Source organism: Sphaerodactylus townsendi, linkage group LG01 (assembly GCF_021028975.2).
Source record: "Sphaerodactylus townsendi isolate TG3544 linkage group LG01, MPM_Stown_v2.3, whole genome shotgun sequence".
Lineage (NCBI taxonomy): Eukaryota > Metazoa > Chordata > Lepidosauria > Squamata > Sphaerodactylidae > Sphaerodactylus > Sphaerodactylus townsendi.
The window spans coordinates 8,919,080-8,945,936 of record NC_059425.1 but is presented as its reverse complement, the minus strand read 5'-3'; the positions used below and the strand labels follow the sequence as shown (position 1 = coordinate 8,945,936).

General features: G+C 47.7%; 2 protein-coding genes across 2 annotated transcripts in view; both read left to right on the top strand.

Annotated features, from left to right (window-relative positions):
- PBXIP1 (PBX homeobox interacting protein 1) overlaps window positions 1-4,477 on the top strand; it is a 48,998-nt gene extending 44,521 nt beyond the window's left edge. Inside the window, 2 exon segments of the mRNA XM_048503622.1 lie at window positions 1-48; window positions 3,342-4,477. The exon segment at window positions 1-48 is cut by the window's left edge and continues 440 nt beyond it. Of these exon segments, the coding sequence (XP_048359579.1) occupies window positions 1-48; window positions 3,342-3,444 (151 nt within the window). The 3' untranslated portion in view covers window positions 3,445-4,477.
- Window positions 4,478-11,832: 7,355 nt separating this feature from the next.
- On the top strand, window positions 11,833-21,927 carry PMVK (phosphomevalonate kinase). Its single transcript, XM_048503611.1, has 5 exons — window positions 11,833-12,103; window positions 17,124-17,189; window positions 18,124-18,287; window positions 19,351-19,388; window positions 20,369-21,927. The coding sequence occupies exons 1-5, from the start codon at window positions 12,017-12,019 to the stop codon at window positions 20,521-20,523; spliced, it is 510 nt and encodes a 169-aa protein (XP_048359568.1). The 5' UTR covers window positions 11,833-12,016; the 3' UTR covers window positions 20,524-21,927.
- Window positions 21,928-26,857: the final 4,930 nt, after the last annotated feature.

Sequence of the window (26,857 nt, the reverse complement as noted above, 5' to 3'; positions counted from 1 at the left end):
TTTTGAGGAGGTGGTCCTGAGGCAACTCAGAGCAGCACCGGGGGGCAGGTGAGAGCCCCCTCTTGGTCTGCCTAGGGAGAACAACAAGAGTTTGGATTTATATCCCACCCTTTCTCTCCTGTAAGGAGATTCAAAGGGGCTTACAAACCCCTTTCCCCTCCCTCATAAGAACATAAGAACGAGCCTGCTGGATCAGACCAGAGTCCATCTAGTCCAGCTCTCTGAGTGGCCCACCAGGTGCCTTTGGGAGCTCACGTGCAGGAGGCAAAAGCAATGGCCTTCTGTTGCTGCTGCTCCTGAGCACCTGGTCTGCTAAGGCATTTGCCATCTCAGATCAAGGAGGATCAAGATTGGTAGCCAGAGATCGACTTCTCCTCCATAAATCTGTCCAATCCCCTTTTAAAGGTATCCAGGTTAGTGGCCATCACCACCTCCTGCGGCAGCATATTCCAAACACCAATCACACGTTGCGTGAAGAAGTGTTTCCTTTTATTAGTCCCAATTCTTCCCCCCAGTATTTTCAATTGATGCCCCCTGGTTCTAGTATTGTGAGAAAGAGACTCCCCCACAACAAACTTCCTCCTTCTAGTATTGTGATAAACAGACTCCTCCACAACAAACACCCTGTGAGGTAGGTGGGGCTAAGAGAGCTCCAAAGAACTGTGACTAGCCCAAGGTCGCCCTCTGGCCTGTGTTGGAGTGCACAAGCTAATCTGGTTCCCCAGATAAGCCTCCACAGTTCAAGTGGAGAATCAAAACTGGTTCTCCAGATAAGAGTGCACCTGCTCTTAACCACTACACCACTGCTGCTCTCTGGGCAGTCTTGGCTATTCTGACCGGATGCGGCTCAGTCAGAGGTCTTTCCCATCACCTGTTGCCTTGTTCTTTTTAACCGGAGATGCCGAAGACCGAACTGGGGACCTTCTGTATGCCAAGCGGAGACTCTACCGCTGAGCTGCGGCCCTGCACAACAGAGGGATGCTGGGTCAAATTTAGAGAAATAGTGAGACAGTTGGTGCAGTATAGTGTATCAACTGAACGGGTCCAGAGGAGGGCAACCAAAATGGTCAAAGGTCTGGAATCCATGCCCTACGAGGAGAGACTTAGGGAGCTGGGGATGTTTAATTTGGTGAAGGTTAAGAGATAGCCCTGTTTAGATATTCTTAATGGGATGTCATGCTGGGTGGAGGAGCAAGTTTGGTTTCAAGCTATCCAGAGACCAGGAGGAATGGGTTCAAGGTGCAGGAAAAGAGATTCCACCTAAACATCAGGAAAGGCTTCCTGACTGTCAGGGCTGTCAGACAGTGGAATTCACTGCCTCGGAGTGTGGTGGAGTCTCCTTCTTTGGAGGTTTTTAAAGAGAGGCTGGATGGCCATCTGTCAGGAGTGCTTTGATTGTGTGTTCCTGCATTGCAGAGGGTTGGACTTGTTGGCCCCTCTGGTCTCTTCCAACTCTATGACCAGTGGTGGGATCCAAAAATTTTAGTAACAGGTTTCCATGGTGGTGGGATTCAAACTGTGGCATAGCACCAATGGGGCTGAGTGGGGCACGACGGGGGCGTGGCCAGGCATTCTGGGGGCGGGGCATTCCTGGGCGGGGTTGTGGCAAGGACGCAGCCGCTGCACCGGTCCTTGGGCGGTAAACGAATGCACGGAGGCGCAGGCTGCCACGCACGCCGGTGCACCTCCTGCTAGACTGCTTCAAGTTCTGCGCGCTACTGCTGAGAGGAGGGGCGTAACGAAGGCAAAAATCACGTGGCAAAATCACCAATTAGTAACCCCCTCTCGGCACACACAAATAATTAGTCACCTACTCTCGGGAACCTGTGAGAACCTGCTGGATCCCACCTCTGTCTATGACTCTAATGTATAGTGGTGAGGGAATAGGTCTAGGAAGCAAGAGCAAGTCGTGTGTGTGTGAAATGCAAGTCAAGCACGAGTTAGCGAGTCAATTGCATAACAATAATTTAAATCGGCTCGTACAAAGCAAAGCATGTTCAACGGAACAGCACAATGTACGACATAAGGAAACAATTGGTAAGCAATACCTTGACACAAGTCAAGGAAAAAAGGCTTTTTAAAAACCCAGATCCAAAATCAGTAAACGTGCAGAATAAACCTTTAGGTAACTAAAACTGAAGACAGGGTCCCGGTGTCTTTTATGCCCATTTCGCAAGATTTTGGTTTGTTTCTGTTGCCCGCTCCACGACACTTCCTGGTTTTCTACAGATTGTTCCCTGATCAACGAATGGGACAGTCAATAACCAGGGCATTAAGATTTTAGAAATCTGGAACCACCCAAAAAAACCCTGAAGCGTATTCATATGAATATTTATTTATATTTTTCTACATTATTTATAGTCCACCTTTTCCCCAGGGACTCAAGACAGATTACAAAATAGCGTGTGAGCATAGTCGGCAAAATGGGACATTCAATAATCCCCTACTGATTAGGATTTTAGCAAGCTGGAACTACCAGAAAGAACTGAAGTGTGGGATGAGTATTCAGATGGCAAAATAAGCGGTATGGAAATTATGTAATAGGATCCTACTCAGAAGTGGGATCCAGCAGGTTCTCACAGGTTCCTGAGAGCAGGTTACTAATTATTTGTGTGTGCCGAGAGGGGGTTACTAATGGGTGATTTTGCCACGTGATTTTTGCCTTAGTGACGCCCCTCCTCTCAGCAGTAGCGCACAGAACTGGAAGCAGTCTAGCAGGAGGTGCACCGGCGCTATGGCAGCCTCCGTTTCTGTGTGCGTATCTGCTTCTACTAAGGACTTTGCGCAAGGCTGCGTCCTGGCTACAGCTCCTACTTGCGGAAATGCCCTTTACCTCTAGAGAATGCCTATAGCCACTCTGCATTGGCAAGTAACTTACAATTTGAATCCCACCACCATGGGAACCTGTTACTAAAATTTTTGGATCCCACCACTAATCCTACTTAAACAATAAGTTATTTGCAGCAATTTATACCCCAATCCTAATTCTTTATCCAAGTAAATTTGAGAACTCTTTTTGTCCAGTTCAACAAGGGACTAACCCAGCATCCTCAAAACTGAACTTTTATTCTTAGTAGACCCTGCCTTCCCCCCCCCCCCCCTTAAGGGGTTTAGGATGTGGGACGCCATCTATTGTGTTTGTAATTAGAATGCTGGGTTTTTTTAACGGGGTTTAGTTTTAATATGTCCAGAGCCATAATTTAATTATTCCTGGTTGTTTGTTGATTTTACTTTGTGCTCTGACTGTATACTCTGTGTTCACCGCCCTGAGTCCTTCGGGGGAGGGCGGTATACAAACGTAATAAATAATAATTATTATTATAATTATACCTTTCGGACAGGTTTGTGCAACGAGACAGCGCCCAGCGGAATCCGAAGGAACGGCCGCGGGAGGGTCACGGCCGTCGGAACGGCAGAGAGGGCAGCCACCGAGGCCACGGCTAGAACCACGGATCTGCCAATACTGAGATGGGGAGGGGGGGGAAAGCGGACTTTAACAAGGACCTTTTCTTAGCCCGCCATGAAGATGACGAAATTGCTCTGATGCTGGAATATTGCAAGGGAAATAGGCAGTTCGGATCTCTCCCCCCAGGCGCCAAGTTCTGATGTGGATTCGCCCAAATCCCTTTCCTTCTTTCCTCATGGTGGATTCGAAGCCCACCAGTCTGCCCAGAGGGAGTGTTCAGTCAGTAGTGGCCAGCGGTAGTGCCGTAGCCAACCACTTCCCTTGTGCCGGGGGAAGGTTTCTCCACCCAAGTGCTCCGCCTTTGCCAGTCTGCCGTTGAGCAAGCTAAGAGGAACTGTCTTCTGAGGATGAAGGAAAAGCTGCCCGTTTGCATCTGTACAAACCCAGGCCAGTGACAGAATTTAGGAGCTCTTATCTTATTGTCATCCCAGGGTAGCCGTGTGACACAAAGGCGAGTTTGGCTGTACAGGTCAAGGCAAGCAACATTCAAAGGGTGGTTTGCCATTTCCTGCCTCTGCAATACAACCCCTAACTGCTTTGGCCACCTCCCATCCAAGTATTAACAAGGGCTGAACCTGCTTAGCTTCCAAGTTCTGAGGAGATCGGACCTGCACGGCCAACGCAAGCAACGTTTGCCATTTCCTGCCTCTGCATAGCAACCCCTACTTTGGCCACCTCCCATCCGAATACTAACCAGGGCCAAACCTGCTTAGTTTCCAAGCTCTAAGGAGATCGGGTCAGCTTGGGCCATTGGAGCTTTCGACGGGATAGTAATAGCTGCCCTCCTCTGCTCCGATTCTGCAAACGTGTTATGTGTCTGTGACAACTCCCGATTTCACCATTTTAGTTGAAAAGAGAGGGGTGAAAACACAAATCCCCCTTCTCTCCTTGGGATTGGCACCCTTACCCTCCCCTCCCTCTTGCCACTACACTAACCTCCCGTTTCCCCTCAAAACTATTTGCACTGTGAGTGTGGCAGAAACCAAATAAAGGCACATTGTCTGAAAGAAACAAGGCTGATGGGCTGGAATGATGGAGAGACAAGTCAAAAGGGCTGAACTGGCCATTCTTAATCGGCCCCTCTGTCACCGGTATTACCATAGAGCTCTGGGCTTCATCAACCACAGGCAGTCTAGGAACTTCCATAGATATCCAGCATGATAAGTAGCCACCGAGAGCCCAGTTCTACACGATAATGTCCACTCCCCACTTCACGCCGTCCAAGTTGGCAGCCATCTCCACATCCTGCGACAGCGGATTCTGCAGATTAACTATACGCTGCGTGAAGAAGTACTTAGAACCATAGAGTTGGGAGGGATCCCCAAGGGCCATCCAGTCCAACCCCCTGCCATGCAGGAACACGCAATCAAAGCACTCCTGACAGATGGCCATCCAGCCTCTGTTGAAAAACCTTTAACGAAGGATATTCCGCCACCCTCCAAGGGAGTGAATTCGAGCAGCTCTGACTGTTAGGAAGTTTTCCCTGATGTTGAGGTGGAATCTCTTTTCCTTCGCCTTGAACCCACGACTCCTGGTCCTGGTCTCTGGAGCAGCAGGAAACAAGCTCGCTCCCTCACCCACATGGCCTCCCTTCAAATATCTAAACGTGGCTGTCATGTCGCCTCTTCACCTTCTCTTCTCCAGACTAAACATCCCCAGATCCCTGAGTCTCTCCTCCTCGTAGAGCAGTGATGGCGAACCTTTTCAAGACCGAGTGCCCAAATTTCAACCCCAAACCCACTTATTTATCGCAAAGTGCCAACACGGCAATTTAACCTGAATACTGAGGTTTTAGTTTAGAAAAAAACGGTTGGCTCCAAGGCGTGTGTTACTCGGGAGTAAGCTTGGTGAAGCAACCGCGCAATGCTTCAAATGGGTGAATCACGATCCTAGGAGGGTTTACTCAGAAGCAAGCCCCATTGCCAGCAACCGAGCTTACTCCCAGGTAAAGGATCATGCCCAGGTCAGCCTAGATGTGTGTGTGCGGGGTGTGTGTGTGTGATTTTCCACCCCCCTCCCACATGATGAACTCTGTGCGTGAGTGCCCATAGAGAGGGTTCTGAGTGCCACCTCTGGCACCCGTGCCATAGATTCGCCACCACTGTCGTGGATTTCAGACCTTTGACCATTTTGGTCGCCCTCCTCTGGACCCGTTCCAGCTTGTCAATGTCCTTCTTGAATTGCGGTGCCCAGAACTGGACACAATATTCCAGGTGAGGTCTGCCCAATGCAGAATAGACAGGTACAATTATGTCCCTTGATGTGTGTCCTGAATCTCCGAGCATCAGAACATGAAGTCTCCGCCCAGGTGCACCTATGATACGTCTCAGTCTGCTGGTTCAGCACCTATTTCAAACTGTTATGAACTCTGTTGCAGGTCAGTCCCATATTTTCTAACGTGTTGAAGAGAAAATTCCTGCTTGGCTTTCAAAGCAGTAGAAAACAGGCAGCTAGGAAATTGAAACAGTGCCCCGAAGGTTCAGCAGAGGCAGCGTGGTATAGTGGTCAAGGGCAGTGGACTCTAATCTGGACAACCAGGTTCAAATCCCCACTCCTCCACAATAGTGGAGGACTCTAATCTGGGGGACTGGATTAGTTTCTTCACCCCTCCACCTGAATCCAACGAGGATGATTGAGGGACTGGAGCACCTTCCTTATGAGGAGAGGCTGCAGCGTTTGGGGCTCTTTAGTTTGGAGAGGAGACGTCTGAGGGGGGATATGATTGAAGTCTATAAAATTATGCATGGGGTAGAAAATGTTGACAGAGAGAAATTTTTCTCTCTTTCTCACAATACTAGAACCAGGGGGCATACATTGAAAATGCTGGGGGGAAGGATTAGGACTAATAAAAGGAAACACTTCTTCACACAACATGTGATTGGTGTTTGGAATATGCTGCCACAGGAGGTGGTGATGGCCACTCACCTGGATAGCTTTAAAAGGGGCTTGGACAGATTGATGGAGGAGAAGTCGATCTCTGGCTCCCAATCTTGATCCTCCTTGATCTCAGATTGCAAATGCCTTAGCTGACCAGGTGCTCAGGAGCAGCAGCAGCAGCAGAAGGCCATTGCTTTCACTTCCTGCATGTGAGCTCCCAAAGGCACCTGGTGGGCCACTGCGAGTAGCAGAGTGCTGGACTAGATGGACTCTGGTCTGATCCAGCAGGCTAGTTCTTATGTTCTTATGAAAACTGCTGGGTTATCTTGGGCTAGTTGCAGTTCTCTCAGAACTCTCAGCCCCACCTACTTTACACAGTGGCTGATGTGGGGACGGGAAGGAAAGGTGATTTGGGGTTTCTTACAGTGGAGAAAGCAGGGTAACTTCCTTTTCTTCAATGTGTAGTGTCAACAATGGTGGGGGCAGAGGGGGGGGGATTGTGGTATGAAGTCAGGGCCCCAAAATGTTACGTGCATTCCCGATCACAGGGGTGTGTGTGTGTGTGTGTGTGCCGTGCCCCTCACTTGGGAGAGAGGCTGGATGTAAATAAAGTTAATAAATGACCTATAAAGCACCACTTCTTAACTAATAGTATGCATACCACTTCTAGGATGCTCCTGTTTCATAACAAGGGCTAAGAGTTGGTCTACCTCAATCCCAATAGTATTACTTCAATTTTCAAATGTTTTGTTTGTGTGTTTTGTAGTTGCTGCCACAGTAACACTAAGGCCCCCGTCTGCACAAGCAGAATAATACACTTTCAATCCACCTTCAGTGCACTTTGCAGCTGGATTTTACTGTGCGGAATAGCAAAAACCTCCTGTTGCTCCGAGAAGCAACTTGAGCGAGCTAGCTCACTCCCTGGGGCTTTCCGCACTGACAGAGTTGTACTAGTTTCTATCTAGGTTCACCTCAGTGTATCCGCACTCCAACTGAGCTCAACATTGTTTTGTCTCAGCCCCCCCCCCCCTCAGAACTGTGACATCCGTTGCAGTTATGAACTGCACCTTTCTGCTGGAACAAGGTCTATACCGCTTCGAAGCTTCGAAGTGCGGACGCATCGAAACGACACCTCATCCGTTCAACTAATCAGGAGCCGGTTTTGTGGCATGCGCAGAATGGGAGAGTTGTGGCGGGCATGTAACTGTAAACTGTAAAAAAAAAAGAATGCTCCCATTTCCCGTGGTAACACAAGCTCCAATCACGATCGAGGAGCAAAAAAGGCACCAAGATGATCCCGCCCACTTAGCTCAGTTCCAGGGGGCCAAGTAAGTTACTGTGCGGACAGCCTGGAATCGCCCCCCACTGAAGGGAACCGAGTCGACCTTAGCTCCCTTCTGTAGTGCGGAAAGCCTCCCCCTGTGAAAGGAGTGTGGGAGAAATGCCAGGAGACAAGAGGCGGGATTAATTAATTAATTTTCATTCAAACCGACAAAGTTTCTAGCTTTAAAAAGGGCTTGGACAGATTTATGGAGGAGAAGTCGATCTACGGCTCCCAATCTTGATCCTCTTTGATCTGAGATTGCAGAGTGCTGGACTAGATGGACTCTGGTCTGATCCAGCAGGCATGTTCTTATGTTTTTAGTAGCAAATAGGAGAGGATTGAGTAAACAGGATGAAACAATATGAAAAGAAAGGAGGCTGGGACTAAAATGCCCCTCATTACATCACAAAGAAACTGACACCTGAATGTTACACGTCAAACTCAAACACGGATGCCGTCTTCGCTTTAAATAGGAAGTATTAGCTGATCTCATTAGCTCTCTGAAATGCAAGGGCTGATCCCAGACGTCTTCATGCAGGCAATTAACATAACACAATTCACTCTATTCATTCCTAATCAGTAGTATAAGAAAGAAATACACTTGACATCAACATATATTTAAATATATATACAATAACTATTCCCTAACACTGTATTGATTCTAATACATGCCCTAATTAAATAAACCTTAATCCATTTAAAGTGAAATTCATAAGCACCGGTAGACATTACATCAGACCTTGTTAACAGCAATTGACAGCTTACACCTGGTACCCATTATCTGCTAGCTATCCACAGCAACGCTTGGGTTCCTTTCTCTGGAGGAGTTATCTGTCAGATGAAGGCTAAGGGGGTGTAAATCAAGTCCTACTCATTCTGGGTTTTTAAAAGCTGTCGTGGTTTTCGTATAGTGTGTGTCAAAACCAGAAAACTTTGGTCAAGTTGATTGAGGCTTCAATAGATGCTAGCGAAACGTTAGGAGCAAAAACTACCAGACCACGGCCACGCAGCCCAGAAAATCCACAACAGCCTGTTGATTTCGGCCGTGAAAGCCTTGGGCAGATCTCTGAATATTTGGGGATGGGGCAGGGACGGGTTAGGGAGGGAGCTCAACCGGTATGATGCCATACAGCAGAGGTGTCCAACTCTGTCCCTTCAGATGTTCATGGACGACAATTCCCATCAGCCCCTGCTGGCATGGCCAGTTGACCGTGCCAGCAGGGGCTGATGGGAATCGTAGTCCATGAACATCTGAAGTGCCAGAATTGGATACCCCTGCTATATAGACTACACTCCAAAGCAGCCATTTCCTCAGAGTAACCGACCTTAATTGTCTGAAGATTAGTCATAATAGCAGATCTCCAAATGCAACCTGGCAACCCCAGGCCAGAAGAAAGGGGACCCAGTTGTGTTAGGCACAGGGCAAAGGCCCTGTCTACAGAGCAAAAGCTCTGACCGGTTACAAAAATAACCATCCAAAAGCTTCTTCAGTGTTCAGAGATTTATTGTTTTCTTTTAATTCTGCGCAGAAGAGGGAAATTCTGCGCAGAAGAGGTTCCAGGGGCTGTTGCTTGCGTAACATGATTTATACCCTCTTACAAACATCCCTCCTTGTCTTCTGACCATTGGTTTGAGTCAAGAAGACGTACAGACCTGGTCATCTCATCCCACCTTTTACCACACCTTGCCCATTCCCATATTTGGTGAAACTTAAGTCAAAAACACCTTGCGTAAAAGGTTTCCATAACAACTACTGGTTTCTATTTTACCTTTATCTGTATTTGTGAGCTTCTGCTAATTCCTTATCTCCTTGGTGGGGCCCTGTTTTCCCAAACCACCTGAAAAACTCAGTGTCAGGCTGCCCCATGAGTTTCGTTTCTTCCAACTAAAGTAAGCTTCTGAAGTGCTTGGTGCCCAGTGAATCACTCTCATGTAACTTGTATGATTAAATACAATGGCTTAAAACATTATAAGCTTAGCATATTCATATCAGTTGGCATAGACCTACAATTCTGAAGGGCCTACTCCGTCCGCAGATGAAAAAGGAACCGTCTGATAAATATTGATATTTTAAATATTCAGAATCATAAAAGATTAATACAGGTGAAATAGAGGTAAATAAATGCAGATGACTGAAACTCTTTATGGGACTTTTCAGATCAGTTCTGTGGGATAATAAAAAATATCAAAGGGTGGGCGATACATAAATCACCTGTATTTAAAACTTTTTTAAAAATAATTTTTTATTGTATTATTTGAATATTCCATGTTATATTAATGCTCTTCTTCATTTGTTTTCAAACAATATTTTCCCCTCTTTCCCCTCCCCCCTGTTTTTTCTTCATAGTCTTATCAAACAAACAGCAGTAAGTGCATTCTTTGTAATCTCTTCTCCCATATCTCCTCATTGACTCCCGCTTCTTTCATCCAGTCCGCATATATTGTCCGTATCTTCTAAATTTCGCTCTGTTTATCTTGCCACAGTTTATTTTTTGTTATTATGTCGAAAATGTCCAGTGTCACTTGTTCCCAGATGTATTCCAACCATTTCTGGATTGTCCATTTTTTCTTTTCTTTCCAGCCTAAAGCTATTGTTGCATGTGCTGCTTTGATCATTATTTTATCCATATAGCTATATTTTTTATCTACCCTCCTATTGATAGCGGAGCTAGGAGAGAATCCCGCTCCTGGACTATGTCTGAACTAAAAACGATTGGAAAATTTATTTCTGTTTTGTATTTGTTTAGGTAGGAACTGATTTGTATTAGGTAGAAATAGGATTTGTAAGTTTCCCTGTATTTGTGCTTGTATGGAACCTCCTTGGCCCAGGGCAGAGAGCCATCTCTGCCCCACCCGGACTTATCCCATTCACGTGTAAAGTCCCCTGATGCACACGGACAAAGGGAAACCTCAGCCGAAGCGCCTTGCCCTGCCTAATCTCGTCAGCAGGCAGATAAGGGGACTCACGTCATCGCTCTTGGCTTCCTGACCCCGGACACCTGGAGAAAACCTTTGTGTGTCCCCCGTCAGTGGACACGTCATCGCCTCGCCCTGCTCTGGCGCGAAACTTGAGAAGAGGATGCCTATCGGACACTGATTGGTTCCTGCATGTTGCAAATGAATGATTGGTTGTTTTGAATGGTGGTGGGCTGTCTTTGGTTCTCCCGGGCTCCCGACGGGAGAAAGTGTACTTAAGGGATTGTAAGGCTGCTAGGCAGCGCAGTGTTTGTGCGGAAGGGAGGTGCTGACACTTAGGTCAGCATCTCAATAAATCTCTTTTATTTATCCAAGCCTTGTCGGGTCTTGCTTGGGTTCCTGGGCGCTGCCGAGAGCGGGATACCTCTGGAACGGAAAGTGTTATCCTGAGCAGCGCGGTAACACTATCAATCAACCCAGTACCCTCCTATCCTCCATTACACCCATGAACATTACATCATTATTTATCCCAATATTAATCTTCACCAGTTTCTCGATATATAACATTACGGTTGTCCAAAATTTTTTCACTTCTATGCAGTCCGTCCACATATGACTATAATATGCCTCTTGATCTCCGCAGTGCCAGCATTTAGGACTGAGTCCTTTAACAATATATGCTAGTTGTGTTTTGGTGTTCTATACTATTTCAATATCACTTTTCTTTCCAACTCCATATATTTCTCAACCTTTACCTGTAAAACTGATTACAATCATCCCTAATGAGCTGTTTGAAATGGGGGCGACATTTCTCACCAGGCCTGCGCCCAAGAGCACCTTTGCGCAACCCCATGGATCATTTTAATGGCTATCCTTTATGGGTTTTGAATTTTCATTGCTATCGTTTCGTCCCATCAGCCCCTGCCCGCATGATGCTGGCAGGGGATGATGGGAACTGTAGTCCATAACATCTGGCGGGTCGCGAGTTTGATACCCACGGAAGGGTTTTTTTGAATTCCGTTAAAAAATCCTAACACGTTTTAGGAACGTGTTTAATTCCCCCCCCCCCCCAAATGTCATCATTAATCGATCACGTAATGAATGACGGCCGGAAATCGCTCGCAATAAGTTCAGACCCGCCTGCGCTTACTTTGGCTACTTAAAATGCCATTGAACTCTCCGACGCGCCCTCCCCCGCCCAACAAGGCGGGGCTTCAAAGAGCCCCGCCCCTCCCAGGACCCGCCGATTTCCCCGCTGTGATTCAGCCTTTCTTATCCACCCCCTCCCCCTTTTGGAAAAACTCCAATGGTATCGCCCGCTTAGCAGGAAGCGGCGCCCGAGACGCTCCCATCGAGGCGAGCGGAAGGGGCGCCTGGCCGCTCGGAACCTTCGCTCCCCGGGCGAGACCATTGAGGGAGGAGAGGGGGGCGCGATGGCGCGGACGCCGCGGCTCGTCTTGCTCTTTAGCGGGAAGAGAAAGTCGGGCAAAGACTTCGTGGCCGAGGAGCTCCAGAGCCGGTAAAGGGGTCGGCGCGAACGGGCAGGAGGGATTGGCTGCGTTGGGAAGACCACCCACCCACCCACCCACCACGTGTGTGCAACGCCAGGCAGGCTCACACCGGCAACTCCTAGTGACTTTTTCTTTTTGTGCATGACCCGTGTGTTAATGCACGTCTGAAACGGGCAGATGGCAGCCGCTCGTTTCCGGGACTAGGAGCCCCCCAGCGCCTTATGCAATTGGGGGCTTTCCGCCTGCACTCCCTTGCAGGGGTGTGGGGAAGATCGGAAGGACGGGATCTAAGCCTGCACGGCCAATGGAGTCGCGTGGTAAAGCTCTCGGTTCCAGGGACGGGGCTGAATGCAGGCGTTCTCGGTTCTTCCCCGTGGGTGGGACTACTCTGCAGGGAGGGCTTTTTCCCTTCTTTGGCTGTGTGGTTTTGAAGCCCCGCTCTTCCTCCGCAGCGTACAGAGATGCCCCCCGAGCAACGTTTTTCATTGAGCCAGGCCTAAACTGCTTCTTGTTTTTCTCTTGCCTTTCCTCCAGGTAGCTAGGGTCTTGCATGAATCGCAGAGTTGGAAAGGACCCTAAAGGGCTTCTAGTCCACCCCTTGCTCAATGCAGGCCCAGCCTGGAGTAAGGGGTGGGTGCCTGGATTTGCCAGGACATATCAGGAGCAAGGTGTTTTTTGGGGGGCAGGGCATGTTTGCCTCAACTGGCTTGTGGGACTGAGAAGCCCTTTCAAGGGGCCACATTTTGGCCCCCAGGCTGCATGTTTGACACCCCTAGCCTAGAGCTTCGCATGCAAACGTTTTCCAGTTGCTCACCACCTCCCAAGGCAGCTGATCCCACTGTTGCACAACTCGTAGATAGAAAAAAATCTCTTGGGCAGAAAAAAAAGTAGAAATACAGCACCTACATGTCTGAAAGGGATCCGGGAGTCTTGAAGTAAAGGCCACAAATTAGACATGAGTCAATAAGTGTAGTCTCTGGCTGTAAAGAAAGCCAAACATAGGATTCTGGGATGCATCCAGTAAAATTATGAGTGTCTAGATCGAGGGATGTAATTGTACCTCTCTATTCTGCATTGGTCAGACCTCACCTGGGATATTGTGTCCAGTTCTAGGCACCGCAACTCAGGAAGGATATTGACAAGCTGGAACAGGTCCAGAGGAGGGCAACCAAAATGGTCAAAGGTCTGGAATCCGTGCCCTACGAGGAGAGACTAAGGGAGCTGGGGATGTTTAGTTTGGTGAAGAGAAGGTTAAGAGGTGACCTGATAGCCATGTTTAAATATTTTGGAGGGATGCCATGTGAAAGAGGGGAACAGAAGCTTGTTCTTTGCAGCTGCAGAGGCTAGGACCAGGAGTCGCTGGGTTCAAGGTGAAGGAAAAGAGATTACCACCTACAAACAGTAGGACAAGAGCTTCCCCATTTAGTAGAATTTGTTAGGCAGTGGAATTCTTTCCCTTGGAAATTGAGGTGAGAGTCTCCTTCTTTGGAGGTTTTTAAAGAGAGGCTGGATGGCCATCTGTCAGGAGTGCTTTGATTGTGTGTTTCTGCATGGCAGGGGGTTGGACTTGATGGCCTTTGGGGTCTCTTCCAATGCTGTGATTCTTACTGTTAATTTTTCCTCGTATTGAGTCCAAATCACTCCACCCATAATTTAAACCCATTATTGCGAGTCCCGTCCTCTGCTGCCAATAGGAACAGCTCCCTGCTCTCAGTGACGGCCCTTCAAATATTTAAAGAGAACAATCACGTTTCCCCCTCAGTCTTTTCTCCAGACTGAACATTCCCAAGTCCCTCTGCCTTTCCTCGCAGGGCTTGGTCTCCAGGCCCCAATCCATCCTCGTCGCTCTCTGCACCTGCTCCATTTCGTCCACAGGAGCAGCAGTGGCATAGGAGGTTAAGAGCTCGTGTATCTAATCTGGAGGAACCGGGTTTGATTCCCAGCTCTGCCGCCTGAGCTAGCAGGAAACTTATCTGAGGAATTCAGGATTAGTATGTACACATACACCACACATGCCAGCTAAGGTGACTATGGAGTTTAGTCACAGCTTCTCAGAGCTCTCTCAAAACACCCACCCTCCTGGGGTGTTTGTTGTGAGGAATTCTGGGAAGGGAAAGGGAGTTTATAAACTCCTTTGAGTCTCCTGCCACGGAGAGAGAGGAGCTATAAATCAAAACTCACTAGCCTAGCTATTCCCATGCCAGAGTGGGAGGCCCACTCCAAGAACAAGTAGCTTCAAGGGAGGTCCAATTTAATGTAGTGTACAGCAGGACTCTGACACCTTGCAATTTGGACGCTATGCCTTGTTTATACCATCTAAGATCACATTAGCTTTTTTTGTCGCCGCATCACACTCATTGCTGGGCGGGAGTGGCTCTCTGCTCCCATTTCGTCCTTAACAAGTTTGGCTGAAAGACCGTAACTGGTGCAAGGTCACCTGATGAGCTCCTGGCAAAGGGGGCATTCGATCACAGTTGCCCCCAATCCTAGTCTGACTTTGATTGAAAGGACCCCCTAAAATCTTGGCAAGGAAAGATTAGCAGGGCCATTTGTTGTAAATCATTCAATTCTAGTATATAGAAGAAGAAAAGAAGAGTTTGGATTTATATCCCCCTTTTCTCTCCCGTAAGGAGACTCAAAGGGGCTTACAATCTCATTTCACCCCCAGCAAACACCCTGTGAGGTGGGTGGGGCTGAGAGAGCTCCGAAGAACTGTGACAAGCCCTAGGTCACCCAGCGGGCGTGTGTTGGAGTGCACAAGCTAATCTGGTTCTGGATAAGCCCTCCACGGTTCCAGTGTGGAAAATGAGGAATATGACCTGGATTCCCCAGGTTAGAATTACCCTTACTCTAAACCGCTATACTGCTTGCTGGTTCTTTCTCAGAGAGGTCTCAATCTTGTGTGTGTCTGCACTGGTTGACCTTTCGGAAGTTCCTACCTGGATCCCAGCGGTGTGCCAGCCAGAGGTGAGCCTATGAGTCGGGGGAGAAAAACAACTTCCCTGAGGTCCTGGGAAGCTAATATGCTTAGCCTCCACTCAAAGCTCTGCCCTTATTGTGGAGTTGTTGCTTGGCCCATTTTCAACCCACGCTGCTCTTGGGGCGGCTTCCAAGCAACAGTGGGAACGGCAGATCCTAATCGCGTCACGTCGCACTGAGGTTACAGAGTGGCACTCCAAACGGAGGCTAGAATAAAAACAACAATTAATGAATTGTCGAAGGCTTTCGCGGACGGATTCAACTGGTTGTTGTGGGTTTTCTGGGCTGTGTGGCCGTGGTCTACCAGACCACGGCCACAAAGCCCGGAAAACCCACAACAACCAGAAGAATGAATGATTTCAAAAAAATGCGTGGCAGGAAAACTTGGTGGGAATGTGGGTTGCAGAAGCCGTGGGAGAGACTTGGCTGAAAACGTAGAAATGTATTGAAAAGGCGGTTTCTGGAACAAAAAGTCTGCAAGAGTACCACTGAGCGTGTTCAGAGCACCTGAGCTTGAGTAGACGCAGCCCTTATCAGAGCAAAGGATGGCTTAGTCCCGTTGTTTCCAGCTGCAGCTGGCCAGATGTTTGCAGCACGTTCACAAGTGGGGGATGGAGTGCGTGACAGTCAGTCCTAAAGGTTTGTCCCACGGCTGCGGGAATTCCAAGATAGCTTCCAGTAGAGTTCCGAATCATCTTCAGAGAGTGTTGGTGCTTTGACCAACTAAGGTATACATGACGACCTGGGACCATATTGTCATCGAGACAGCATCACCCCATATGTCCCTACACATTCTTCAGGTCGGTAGAGGAGCCAATTTACTGAGTGAGATTCTAGCCCCTCAGTGGTCGAGGCTGTAGCCTCCACACAGACTGGGAGCCTTCTGGCTCTGGCCCCGGCCTGGTGAGCAACGCTCTCCCTTCAGCTGTCCAGGCCCTCATGGGACATTGGTGAGGTCTGCAGGGCCTGTAAAGGCGAGGGCTATTCTGAGGCCTTTGGAGGGACCAGCCCGTAGTAGTACCCCCCTCTCACTTTGCAGGCCCTTACATCCCGGGCCGTTTGTCATCTAAGCTGGGACTTCGCCGCTCCCACTCCCACCTCTAGGGGAGGGGACTTTGAAAATTAGGCTACTGGGCGCCACTTGTCACTAAATTTGCTTTATTATATTGGTATACTTAGTCACTTATTGCTCTTACCGCCAGCTTACTTTAAAGGTTTTTGGTTATCTTCTGATTGTACCACACTTCCACATATTATACACTTATACAGAACCCCTTAGGAACAGGAATGGGTATAAAAAATCAAAGTATAAAATAAATAAATAAATAAATAGAAAGTAAATAGACTGTCTCCTGTGAACAAAGGGGTTTCCAATTTTTTGTACATTAATAGGTTAAATAGCTGTTCACTAGATGTGCCTTCTATAGCATATCCTTTCGTTAGATAGGCCCCCCTGGGTCCACTCAACGTCCCTGTAATACTTTTACACCATTGGTTTTAATTTATAAATGTGGGCACTGTCACTCATATTTAGTGGCCTTGGCCATTACTAGCCCATTTATTTTGACTTCATAGACCGCCTGCTCTGTCCCGAGACTCCTAGGCAGTGTTACATGTCTTTCTTCACAACAATAAATAATAAATACAAATTATAAACTTTGGAATGCAATAAAATCCCAGCATACTAGATCACAAGAAACTTGGCAGCATCATAATTTGCTTTGGTTTTGTTTTTATAGGGGCTCATATAAAAGTTTTATAGATTGTTAAATTTTATGTTGTAACCCGCCCTCCGCCCTACAGGGAAAGGGCAGGATATAAAATAAATAAAAATAAATAAATGTCTAGCAAACGCCTCTGGGCAGCTCACAGAAGTAGGCTACAAGAGCCACAGCCTTGTGAGTTGTCCCAGGCATATGGTATTTTCGGAGGTAGAGTGTTTCGAACCATGGAGGCTCCTTTTAGTTGCCAAAAACCCTGATGGGTTCTCCAGGATATCATTGGCGGATCTCTCTCTCTGCTTTACGTCTTGTTTTCGACGCGGAAATACCTCGGTCCAGATGACATGCGCCATTCTGCAGTTATCGGGTCCTATATAGAAGAGCAGTACGCAAAGGTGAGTTCTTTTGAATCCCCTTCCCCCAAATACATGCCCCTTCATCGCATCCCTGGCTGACAGCCCATCTCAAATTGAGTATCTGTTCTGTGACCAGGAAGGTGGGCTATCTGGAAACCGGAGGTTCCACTCTGCTACGTCAACAGCCGCAGCCATAATTTTGACTCTGGTATTTAGAAGGTGGCGAATTACAGAGACTGCGTGGTTGGTTAGCCTATTTCCCAGATATACAAGACATCCCCGGAAAATAGGACGTAGCAGAGGAGTTTTGCTGAAGTGTCACGAAATGCCAGGCATTCCCCAAAAATAAGATGTAATAAAAGTTTTTTTCATTTTTTAAGCATGCGTGACAGCAGACAGAACGCCACCTAAATCTCTCGGACGTATCCCCAGAAAGGAAATGGAACTGCCAGCGCTATCTTTGGGAGCAAAAATTAATATAAGACACTGTCCTATTTTCGGGGAAACACGGTACTTGTCACCCTCCATAAACCTACCCTACCTTTCCCCTGGATTTGCCTAACCCTGTCTTAGAACTAATCCTTCCATTGCCAATCTTGTGGCACTGAGTTCCATCATGCCTCTTGTGCAATATTTCTTCTCCATGTTGCTTCAGTCATGAGCCAGCATGGTGTTGTGGTTAAGAGCAGGTGGATTCTAATCTGGAGAACCGGGTTTAATTCTCCACTCCTCCACCTGAGTGGGAGAGGCTTACCTGGTGAACCAGATGTGTTTCCGCACTCCTACATTCCTGCTGGGTGACCTTAGACTAGTCACAGTTCTCTCAGACCTCTCTCAGCCCCACCTGCTTCACAAGGTGCATGTTGTGCTGAGAAGAAGGGAAAGGAGTTTGTAAGCCACCTTGAGTCTTCTTACAGGAGAGAAAGGTGGGCTATAAATCCAAACACTTCTTCTTCCTCTCTTCCCCCTGCAGGAACACGGCCTGGATTTCGAGCGTCTCTTGGATGCCAGTAATTACAAAGAGATGTACCGGGAAGATATGATCCGCTGGGGCGAAGAAAAGCGCCAGATTGATCCTGGTTTCTTCTGCCGCATCGTGGTGGAGGGCGTCCAGCAGCCCATCTGGGTAAATCCGGGGTGAAAACTCTCCCATAGGAAGGGAGGTGCCGGATCTGAGACCCTCTCCTCCCCCCACAGAAAAACACCTTTATGCTTTCCTCTCTCTCCACGTAGATCGAAATGACACGCCTTGGCCTTCCTGTCAGATCTAGAGTGGTTTCCAAGATATTAATAAAGGAAGTCTGGTCAAAGGTGTGTTTTGCTGGCGTCGTAAGTAACTCTGGAGGAGATGGAAGGGGCATGATTGGGATTTTAGCTTGGGTGATTGGAGCTATCGAGCATCGAGTAAACATGGCTATCGTTCTAGCGCACAGCGTGGGGTCCCCAAAGTAGCTGCCCGTGAGGAATTTGGCACCTTTAGATGTATTAAAAGGGGCAGGGGTTGTTCTAGCCCTGAGAAGAAACTAGGGATTATCTGAGTCATGTTTACAAAGCAGTTTCTAGTCCTCATGACAGCGAGGAAAAGAAGAAGAAGAGAGGGTTTTTTGGATTTATATCCTCACTTTCTCTCCTGCAGGAGACTCAAAGGGGCTGACAATCTCCTTGCCCTTCCCCCCTCACAACAAACACCCTGTGAGGTAGGTGGGGCTGAGAGAGCTCCGAGAAGCTGTGACTAGCCCAAGGTCACCCAGCTGGCGTGTGTGGGAGTGTACAGGCTAATCTGAATTCCCCAGAGAAGCCTCCACAGCTCAGGCGGCAGAGCTGGGAATCAAACCCGGTTCCTCCAGATTAGATACACGAGCTCTTAACCTCCTACGCCACTGCTGCTCCTTTGGACTTATATCTCCCCTTTCTCTCCTGTAAGGACACTCAAAGGGGCTTACAATCTCCTCTCCCTTCACCACCCCACAACAAACACCCTGTGAGGTGGGTGGGGCTGAGAGAGCTCCGAAGAACTGTGACTAGTTTCTCCACCTGAGTGGCAGAGGCTTTATCTGGTGAACCAGATGTGTTTCCTGGTCGTGAAACTACCAGGAATGGAGGGGGAGTCAAGCCTTGCACAGCAGGCATGAAGCTGCAGGTCATTAATAGAGCAGAAAATTCCTCCCATGGCGCTTCCCCCACACACTTACTTGGCCAGCGTAGATTTGGAGAATGGGCCTCCCCCCTGTTCTGCAGGTGAGACTGTTTCCAAAGTGGCCCAGAGAAATATAGTTCCCACCCAGGAACAAAACAGGCCTATTCCAAGCCTGCTTTCCGGTTAAAAGCTAAAGAAAGCAAGTGTGGAGAACACCTACGTGAAGTGGCGCCAGAGGGGGGAGCCAGAGTGCACACTGGACACACTCTGGCCCAGCTACGCCTCTGGTTTCCACACTCCTACATTCCTGCTGGGTGACCTTGGGCTAGTAAAATATATATATATATAGTGAGCCAGAGACAGTATCTTGTTTAAAGAAAGGAAAAGAACCTGTCTGGCTCCAGTGCGAACAATACAAATCTATTTTCGTGAAAATAATTTAAAATTTTATATCCCGGAATCAATGATTAAGAGTTGTGGTTCTGGTATAGAAGAATAAGAAGAAGAGTTTGGATTTATATCCCCCCCTTTCTCTCCTGCAGGAGACTCAAAGGGGCTGAAAACCTCCTTGCCCTTCCCCCCTCACACAGCTTTAGGCTTACCCTGTGAGGTAGGTGGAGTTGCATTTTGGAGAGCTCTGAGAAGCCTGACTAGCCCAAAGGTCACCCAGCAGATTAATATTAGGGTGCACAAGCTAATCTGAATTCCCCAGATAAGCCTCCGCAGAGCTGGGAATCAAACCTGGTTCCTCCAGATTAGATACACGAGCTCTTAACCTCCAAGTCCACTGCTGCTCCTATACAAATGTTTACATTATTTTCATTCAAATAGATTTGTCTAGTTCGCAATGGAGCCAGACATGACCTTGGGCTAGTCCCGGTTCTCTCAGAACTCTCAGCCCCACCTGCCTCACAAGGTGTCTGTTGGAGGGGGGGAGAGGAAGGGAAAGGAGCTTGTAAGCCACCTTGAATCTCCTTACAGGAGAGAAAGATGGGGTATGAATCCACTCTTCTTCTTCCTGTCTACCCACCCCTTTTCCTGCAGCTAGCCAAATTCCCCTGTTTCTGTTTCCTCTCTGTAGGGATCGATGATGCCGAGTCTGAATGCGGCCTGGACCAAGGCGTGGCCTTTGATTGGGTCGTAACCAACGACGGGGACCAGCTTTCCTTGGAGGCCCAGCTGGAGAAGCTGCTCCAGTTTATCCACGGGGCCCTCCACCCACCTCCAGACATTTAGCGCGTCCCCTTCCCACCCACCCCCATCCTTTGGGTACCAGACTGCAACTTGGCTATATCACCAAAGAGAGAAATGGAACCTGGAGTGTGGCGGGAACACAGACAGTGGGATCCGCTCCAGGCCTGGGGGGAATCCACTTTCCCTGTTTTGCAAGTCCATTCCGAGGCGTGCCGTCATCCAGTGCTGGTTCTTCCTGCAACCCATTCTGGACAAGAGCGTTTGCTCGGCCCTTGGAGTGGCTGAACCTTTTGCAAGGCATGCATTTCGAAGGAGGCGGTTTTCAGAGGCATGGGATGAGGATTTGGGGGAATCATTATTTAGCTTCTGTGGCCCCTTCCGCACATGCTGAATAATCCACTTTCAATCCACTTTTGCAATCGTTTGCAAGTGGATTTTGCTATTTCGCACAGTACAATCCAGCTTCAATGTGCATTGAAAGTGGATTGAACGTGTCTTATTCCGCATATGCCGAAGGGGTCCATGTTATTCCTGCTTCTCTGGTCATGGTTTGAAAAAAATGCCGTTTTTGGGCACCAGGGGGCAGGATCCACCCAGTTGAAGGTTTTTGCCGTTCCCTCTCCAAATTGTAATTCTGTCTCCGCTAGCTGCAAAACTTCACGTTCCGGCAGCACCGATTTCGTGGGATAGTCCTGCCAGAGAGGTGGGAAATGCGTGCTGTTTGGGGGCGGGGGGCGGGCGGGGGGGGGAGATCGTCTTGGTTCTTCTCTTCCCTCTCTGTCCCTTCCAGATTTAAGCTCTTTTCTTTTCCTAAATCAGAGCAGGAACGTTCAACTGCAACTTGCGTTCTTTTTTTAATCCCCGCCCACTCTTTTCTCCGGGTGGGGAAAAAAAGATTGCCGTGCCTTATTGTGGAGACCTGCTCGTTCGCCAGCCTGCCCTCCTCTGCTCTTTGCTTAGCTTCCCGTAAGCCCTCGCCAAATCCTTCTTCCCAGCTGGAGTTTGCCAGCGCGCCCCCCCCCCCCAAACAGCTGTGCGACAAAGAGGTGTTCAACAGCCGCCAAGAACATGGCTTGTAAGTTTCAATGCTGCTGCACCTGTCGGGCGTCTTCCTGACCAAGGAGCTCTGAAAAGGCACTCGGGCGATGCCGTTGGTGATTTGCGAAGGGCGCAGCAGTACCAACTGAGGAGGAAAGGTTAGATTTGTGACCTCCAGAAGCGATGCCAAGCGTTTTGGGATCAGGCTTGTGTGGAGCGAAGCGAAAAAGGCTGAAGATGGAACAGAGGTGAGTAGGAGAGACCTGTCGCATTAGATGATACATTTAGGAGCAAGCCAATGATTACGCCGCCCACGACCGCATAACTTCTTGCCAGCACCTCCTGACACTGACTTGAATGCTCGTTTCGAGAGGTTGTTCAGCTGACAATAAATCTTTGGTTTGGTTACCTGCCCTGTTTCTCTTCCCTCATCCTCTGGCTAATTCCTGCTCACCACTTTGGAACACGTAGGCAGAAAAAAATTAATTGCACCTGGCTTGACAATTCTACATGTGAAAGGGATCTTGGAAGTCTTAGTAGACCACAAACTGAACATTAGTCAGCAGTGTGACACGGCAGCAAAGAAAGCCAATGCGATTCTGGGCTGTAGCAATAGGAGTAAAGTTTCAAGATCGAGGGATATAATTGTACCTCTCTACTCTGCATTGGTCAGACCTCGCCTGGAATATTGTGTGCAGTTCAGGGCACCGCAATTCAAGAAGGATATTAGTAAGCAAGTTGGAGGCAGGTCCAGAGAAGGGTGAATACAAAGTAGTCAAAGGTCTGGAGATCCAAACCCCTCACGAGGAGGGACTTACAGGAGGCTAAGGATGTTTAGTCTGCAGAAGAGAAGGTTAAGGGTGGACATGATAGCTATGTTTAAATATTTGAAGGGATGGTGAGGGAGATAAGCTTGTTTTCTGCTGCTCCAGAGACTCGGACCAGGAGTAATAGGTTCGAGGCGCAGGAAAAGAGATTCCACCTAAACATCAGGAAGAACTTCCTGACCATCAGGGCTGTTCGACAGTGGAATGCACTACCTCGGAGGGTGGCGGCGTCTCCTTTGGAGGCTTTTAAAGAGGCTGGATGCGCTTCTGTCAGGAGTGCTTTGATTGTGTGCTCCTGCATGGCAGGTGGATTGGACTTGATGGCCCTTGGGAGTCTCTTCCAACTCTATGATTCTAACCCAGAGAATGGCTGAGCTGGCTGGCTGGAGGGGTTGTATTCAACTTGGCCCCTGGCAAAGGTGTGCCAAAGAAGGTGAAGCCTCGAGGAGACAGACACCAGAGACAGGGAAATGCACATTTAAAAAGCCCTTCCAGTCAATAGAAGACTTGTGCAGCGGAAGCAAGATAGATTCTGCCCCCTTCCCTTACTGGCTGATTTTCTAGCTGTGGGGAGTTCCACGCATGGGAGAGCATTCCAAAATGTGAATCTTCATCAGAACCCTGGAGGTGGTCAATATGTTTAGCCGCATCATCCTCTTACAAGTAAGTTCTGCAACCTGTACCCATACTGATGGGATGATTTATTTTTATTTTGGGCTGCCCCCAATTGTTCACAGAGGCAGCAGTAACATAGGAGCGGGTAGGGATTGTGTTGCCAGTTTAGGTGAATTTCCAAGCTTCCCCTTGGGCGCAGGGAATAGGTTTTACTGGGAGTTGTGACCACTAGGTGAGAAATCCAGCCAAATTCTGCGGGTCCTTGGTTTTCGGGCACAAGGCCTCTTGGGTGTTGGTGAAACTTGTTCGACAAACTTTTTGGATTTGTATCTTGACGTTTCTCCAAGGAGCACACCGTAACACTTCAGTCTCACAACAACCTGACAAGGTAGGTCAGGGAGAGAGGCTGGCTTGTACTGGGTTAGGACTTTGGGAAATTTCCGAGAATCTCCACCTGTGTTAGACGCTCGGACTGAATTTGCTCAGATGAGACCCTATTGGCTGCGTGGGTCTTATGACCCCCTTTTAAGATGGAAAGCTGCAGTACCTCTTCCAGCCAGCTGCTGCCGGGTGGAGCTGTTGTGCCACAGTTCAGTTCAATTCCTTCTACCTGCGCCTCCAGTCCCAGGTTCGATGAGTGACAGCATGGTGTTTAAAGCAAGTCCAGCTTAGGATCTTATTTTAGGACACATAAATTCTTGACAACTCTGATAGCTATTTTGTCAATCAATGCAAGGGAGCCATTTGAATCCACAAATACCTGGACAGTTTCAACAAAAAGGAAGAGAATGTGAAAATCAACAAAACCTGGGTACCAATACTAAAAAAAACCCTCCAAAACCGAAAGCCAGAGATATTCAAATGCGACTGTGAAAGCACTCAATCTGACCTGATTGCAGATGTAACTGCAAATACAAATGCAACTCCAATTGGACTCCACCTGAACACATGCAAATGGACCTCACACACCCCTCTCACCTGTGAAGCAGACAACACATATACATGTCAGGGGGATTGTATCTGGTGATTGAGATACATTCCTAACGCAATGTAACTGCTACAAGATATATATATATAACTTCCTTACTGCAAGATATATGTAACCAGCCTGCTATATGTTATCACTGCTCTTCTGGGGCATTTTTTTTCTTGATCGTCGCTTTATGGCTTCACATGCTGTGCAGGTAACTAGGCTTTCCCCTAACACTTTAGTCTCATAGGAGACAGGGTTGTTTCTGTGGGGGTACGATGCCAGGTGGCTTTATCTCCGTCTAGTGCCAACCTTGGGGTGCCTCGGCTCCAAACTAACTCTTTCTCACATTCCTTGGAAAAAAGGGAGGGGTGATTAACATCGGAACAAAACGGGTAGCAAAATCCAAGTTCCCCAGAACTGGCTTTGTCCAGCTGGATACTCTGATGCCTATCAATAAATGCTGCCGATCAACACTACAGGGTCCATTTGTTGCTTCAAGGTTTGAGACCCACCACACAATCACTCCACGCTGTGCCATGGTGAGAAATGCATCTTGGAGTGACATGGCTTTGATGATGCCAATCATAGCCGTGGTGCGACCGCACTTGGAGTCCTGTGTTCAGTTCTGGTCGCCACATCTCAAAAAGGATATCGAAGAGAGAGAAAAAGTGCAGAGAAGGGCAACGAGGATGATTGAAGGACTGGAGCACCTTCCTTATGAGGAGAGGCTGCAGCGTTTGGAACTCTAGTTTGGAGAGGAGACGTCTGAGGGGGGATATGATGGAAGTCTATAAAATTATGCATGGGGTAGAAAATGTTGACAGAGAGAAATTTTTCTCTCTCACACAATACTAGAACCAGGGGGCATTTATTGAAAATGCTGGAGGGAAGAATTAGGACTAATAAAAGGAAACGCTTCTTCACGCAACGTGTGATTGGTGTTTGGAATATGTTGCCACAGGAGGTGGTGATGGCCCCTCACCTGGATAGCTTTAAAAGGGGCTTGGACAGATTGATGGAGGAGAAGTCGATCTCTGGCTACCAATCTTGATCCTCCTTGATCTCAGATTGCAAATGCCTTAGCAGACCAGGTGCTCAGGAGCAGCAGCAGCAGCAGGCCATTGCTTTCACCTCCTGCAGGTGAGCTCCCAAAGGCACCTGGTGGGCCACTGCGAGTAGCAGAGAGCTGGGCTAGATGGACTCTGGTCTGATCCAGCAGGCTCGTTCTTATGTTCTTATAGATGCGAGCAAAACATTAGAAGCAAAAACGACCAGATTATGGTCACACAGTCTGGAAAAACCACAGCAGTCAATTCCGGGGTTGTTATGCAGAGGCTGGTGATGGCAAAACACCTTTGCTGGTTTGTGGCCTTGAAAATCCCATAAAGCGGCTGCAGTTTGAAGACATTTTACACACACGTTCCCAACCATTACGCCACACAGAGGTGCGCATGGGTGTGAAGGGACCCCTGGAAAGGAGGGGGAATGGCTTCCCATTTCAGTTCTTTCCCCCTTTGTTCTCAAAATGCTTTGGTCTCCTTTTCCCTTACACAACGCTTGTCCTATTTTCGTAGCTCCACAAGAACCCTGAGCAATAGGTTACCCTGGGAATGCTTAATGACTGAGGTTATCCAGCGAGTTTCATAGCCACGAAGCTGTTTGAATTGATAGGATAATCCCCCCCCCCCCACAAGTTAATTTTGTAACTGGAGGATGTAAGATGTGCCTCTTTTTAGCTTCCCCTCTTCCACATTGAAGTGCATTGTGTGTTGATAAAAGGCTCTTTGGTAGGCTGGAAAAGACAGAGATGCCAGGGACGGTTGAAGGCAGAAGGAACAGAGGAGGCTCCAGCAAGAAGCCGACGGAGAGCCAGCGTGGCGTAGCGGTTAAGAGCAGGTGCACTCTAATCTGCAGAACCTCATTTGATTCCCCACTCCTCCACCCGAGTGGCGGAGGCTTATCTGGTGAACCAGATGTGTTTCCGCACTCCTACATTCTGGCTGGGGGATCTTGGGCCAGTCACAGTTCTCTCTGAACTTTCTCAGCCCCACCTGCCTCACAAGGTGTTTGCTGTGGGGAGAGGAAGGGAAAGGAGCTTGTAAGCCACCTTGAGTCTCCTTTTTTTTACATAATACTTTTTATTAATTTCCTTCTTTAAAAAACACATTGAACATAAAACATACATGAAACCATTGAAACACATAAGACATCAACAAATATTAACATGTAACAGATGACCCACATTTATAGTTACCCAAACACAATCTATTCTACCCCAACTACCTATAACAATAACACATAACTCAATACATTTAAATCAAATCAGTTACTTCACTATTCTTTGGTAATTTATTCTTTAGCTTTAATAAACTTAAATATCTATACTATACCTCACCTTATTTTTTTTTCATTCCTATTATTTTTTATTATTTAAGCTACAAATATACTTTGTATTTAATAATGCTATATGTCCTTTATATTTTAATTTAAATAAATTTCTTTTCTCTTATCTAGGCCCTTTCAATATCCCATAATCATGATTTTATCCCTTTTATTGTGATGTAACTGCCCAATATTGATTGCTTTGGACTCCCCCTGTTAAGTAACTGAATCCATGTTTATTTTTCCCTCAATAAAGGCATACAATTTATTTTGTGATACAACTTTTTTGCAGATTAACTTATTGCAATATAATTTTGTAAACCATTTCATATTATATGTTCTTCAATCATTTTATCCTTTGAACTCTTTTCCAGAGAAAGGTGGGGTGTAAATCCAAACTTCTTCTTCAATCGAGAAAGCCCCGGACTTCAGTTTGCAAGACGTGAGAAAGGGTGTAATGGTGCTGTTCAGTATTTTTATCAGTGACTTGGATGATGGATTACAGGGCCTGCTAATCAAATTTGCAGATTATACCAAATAA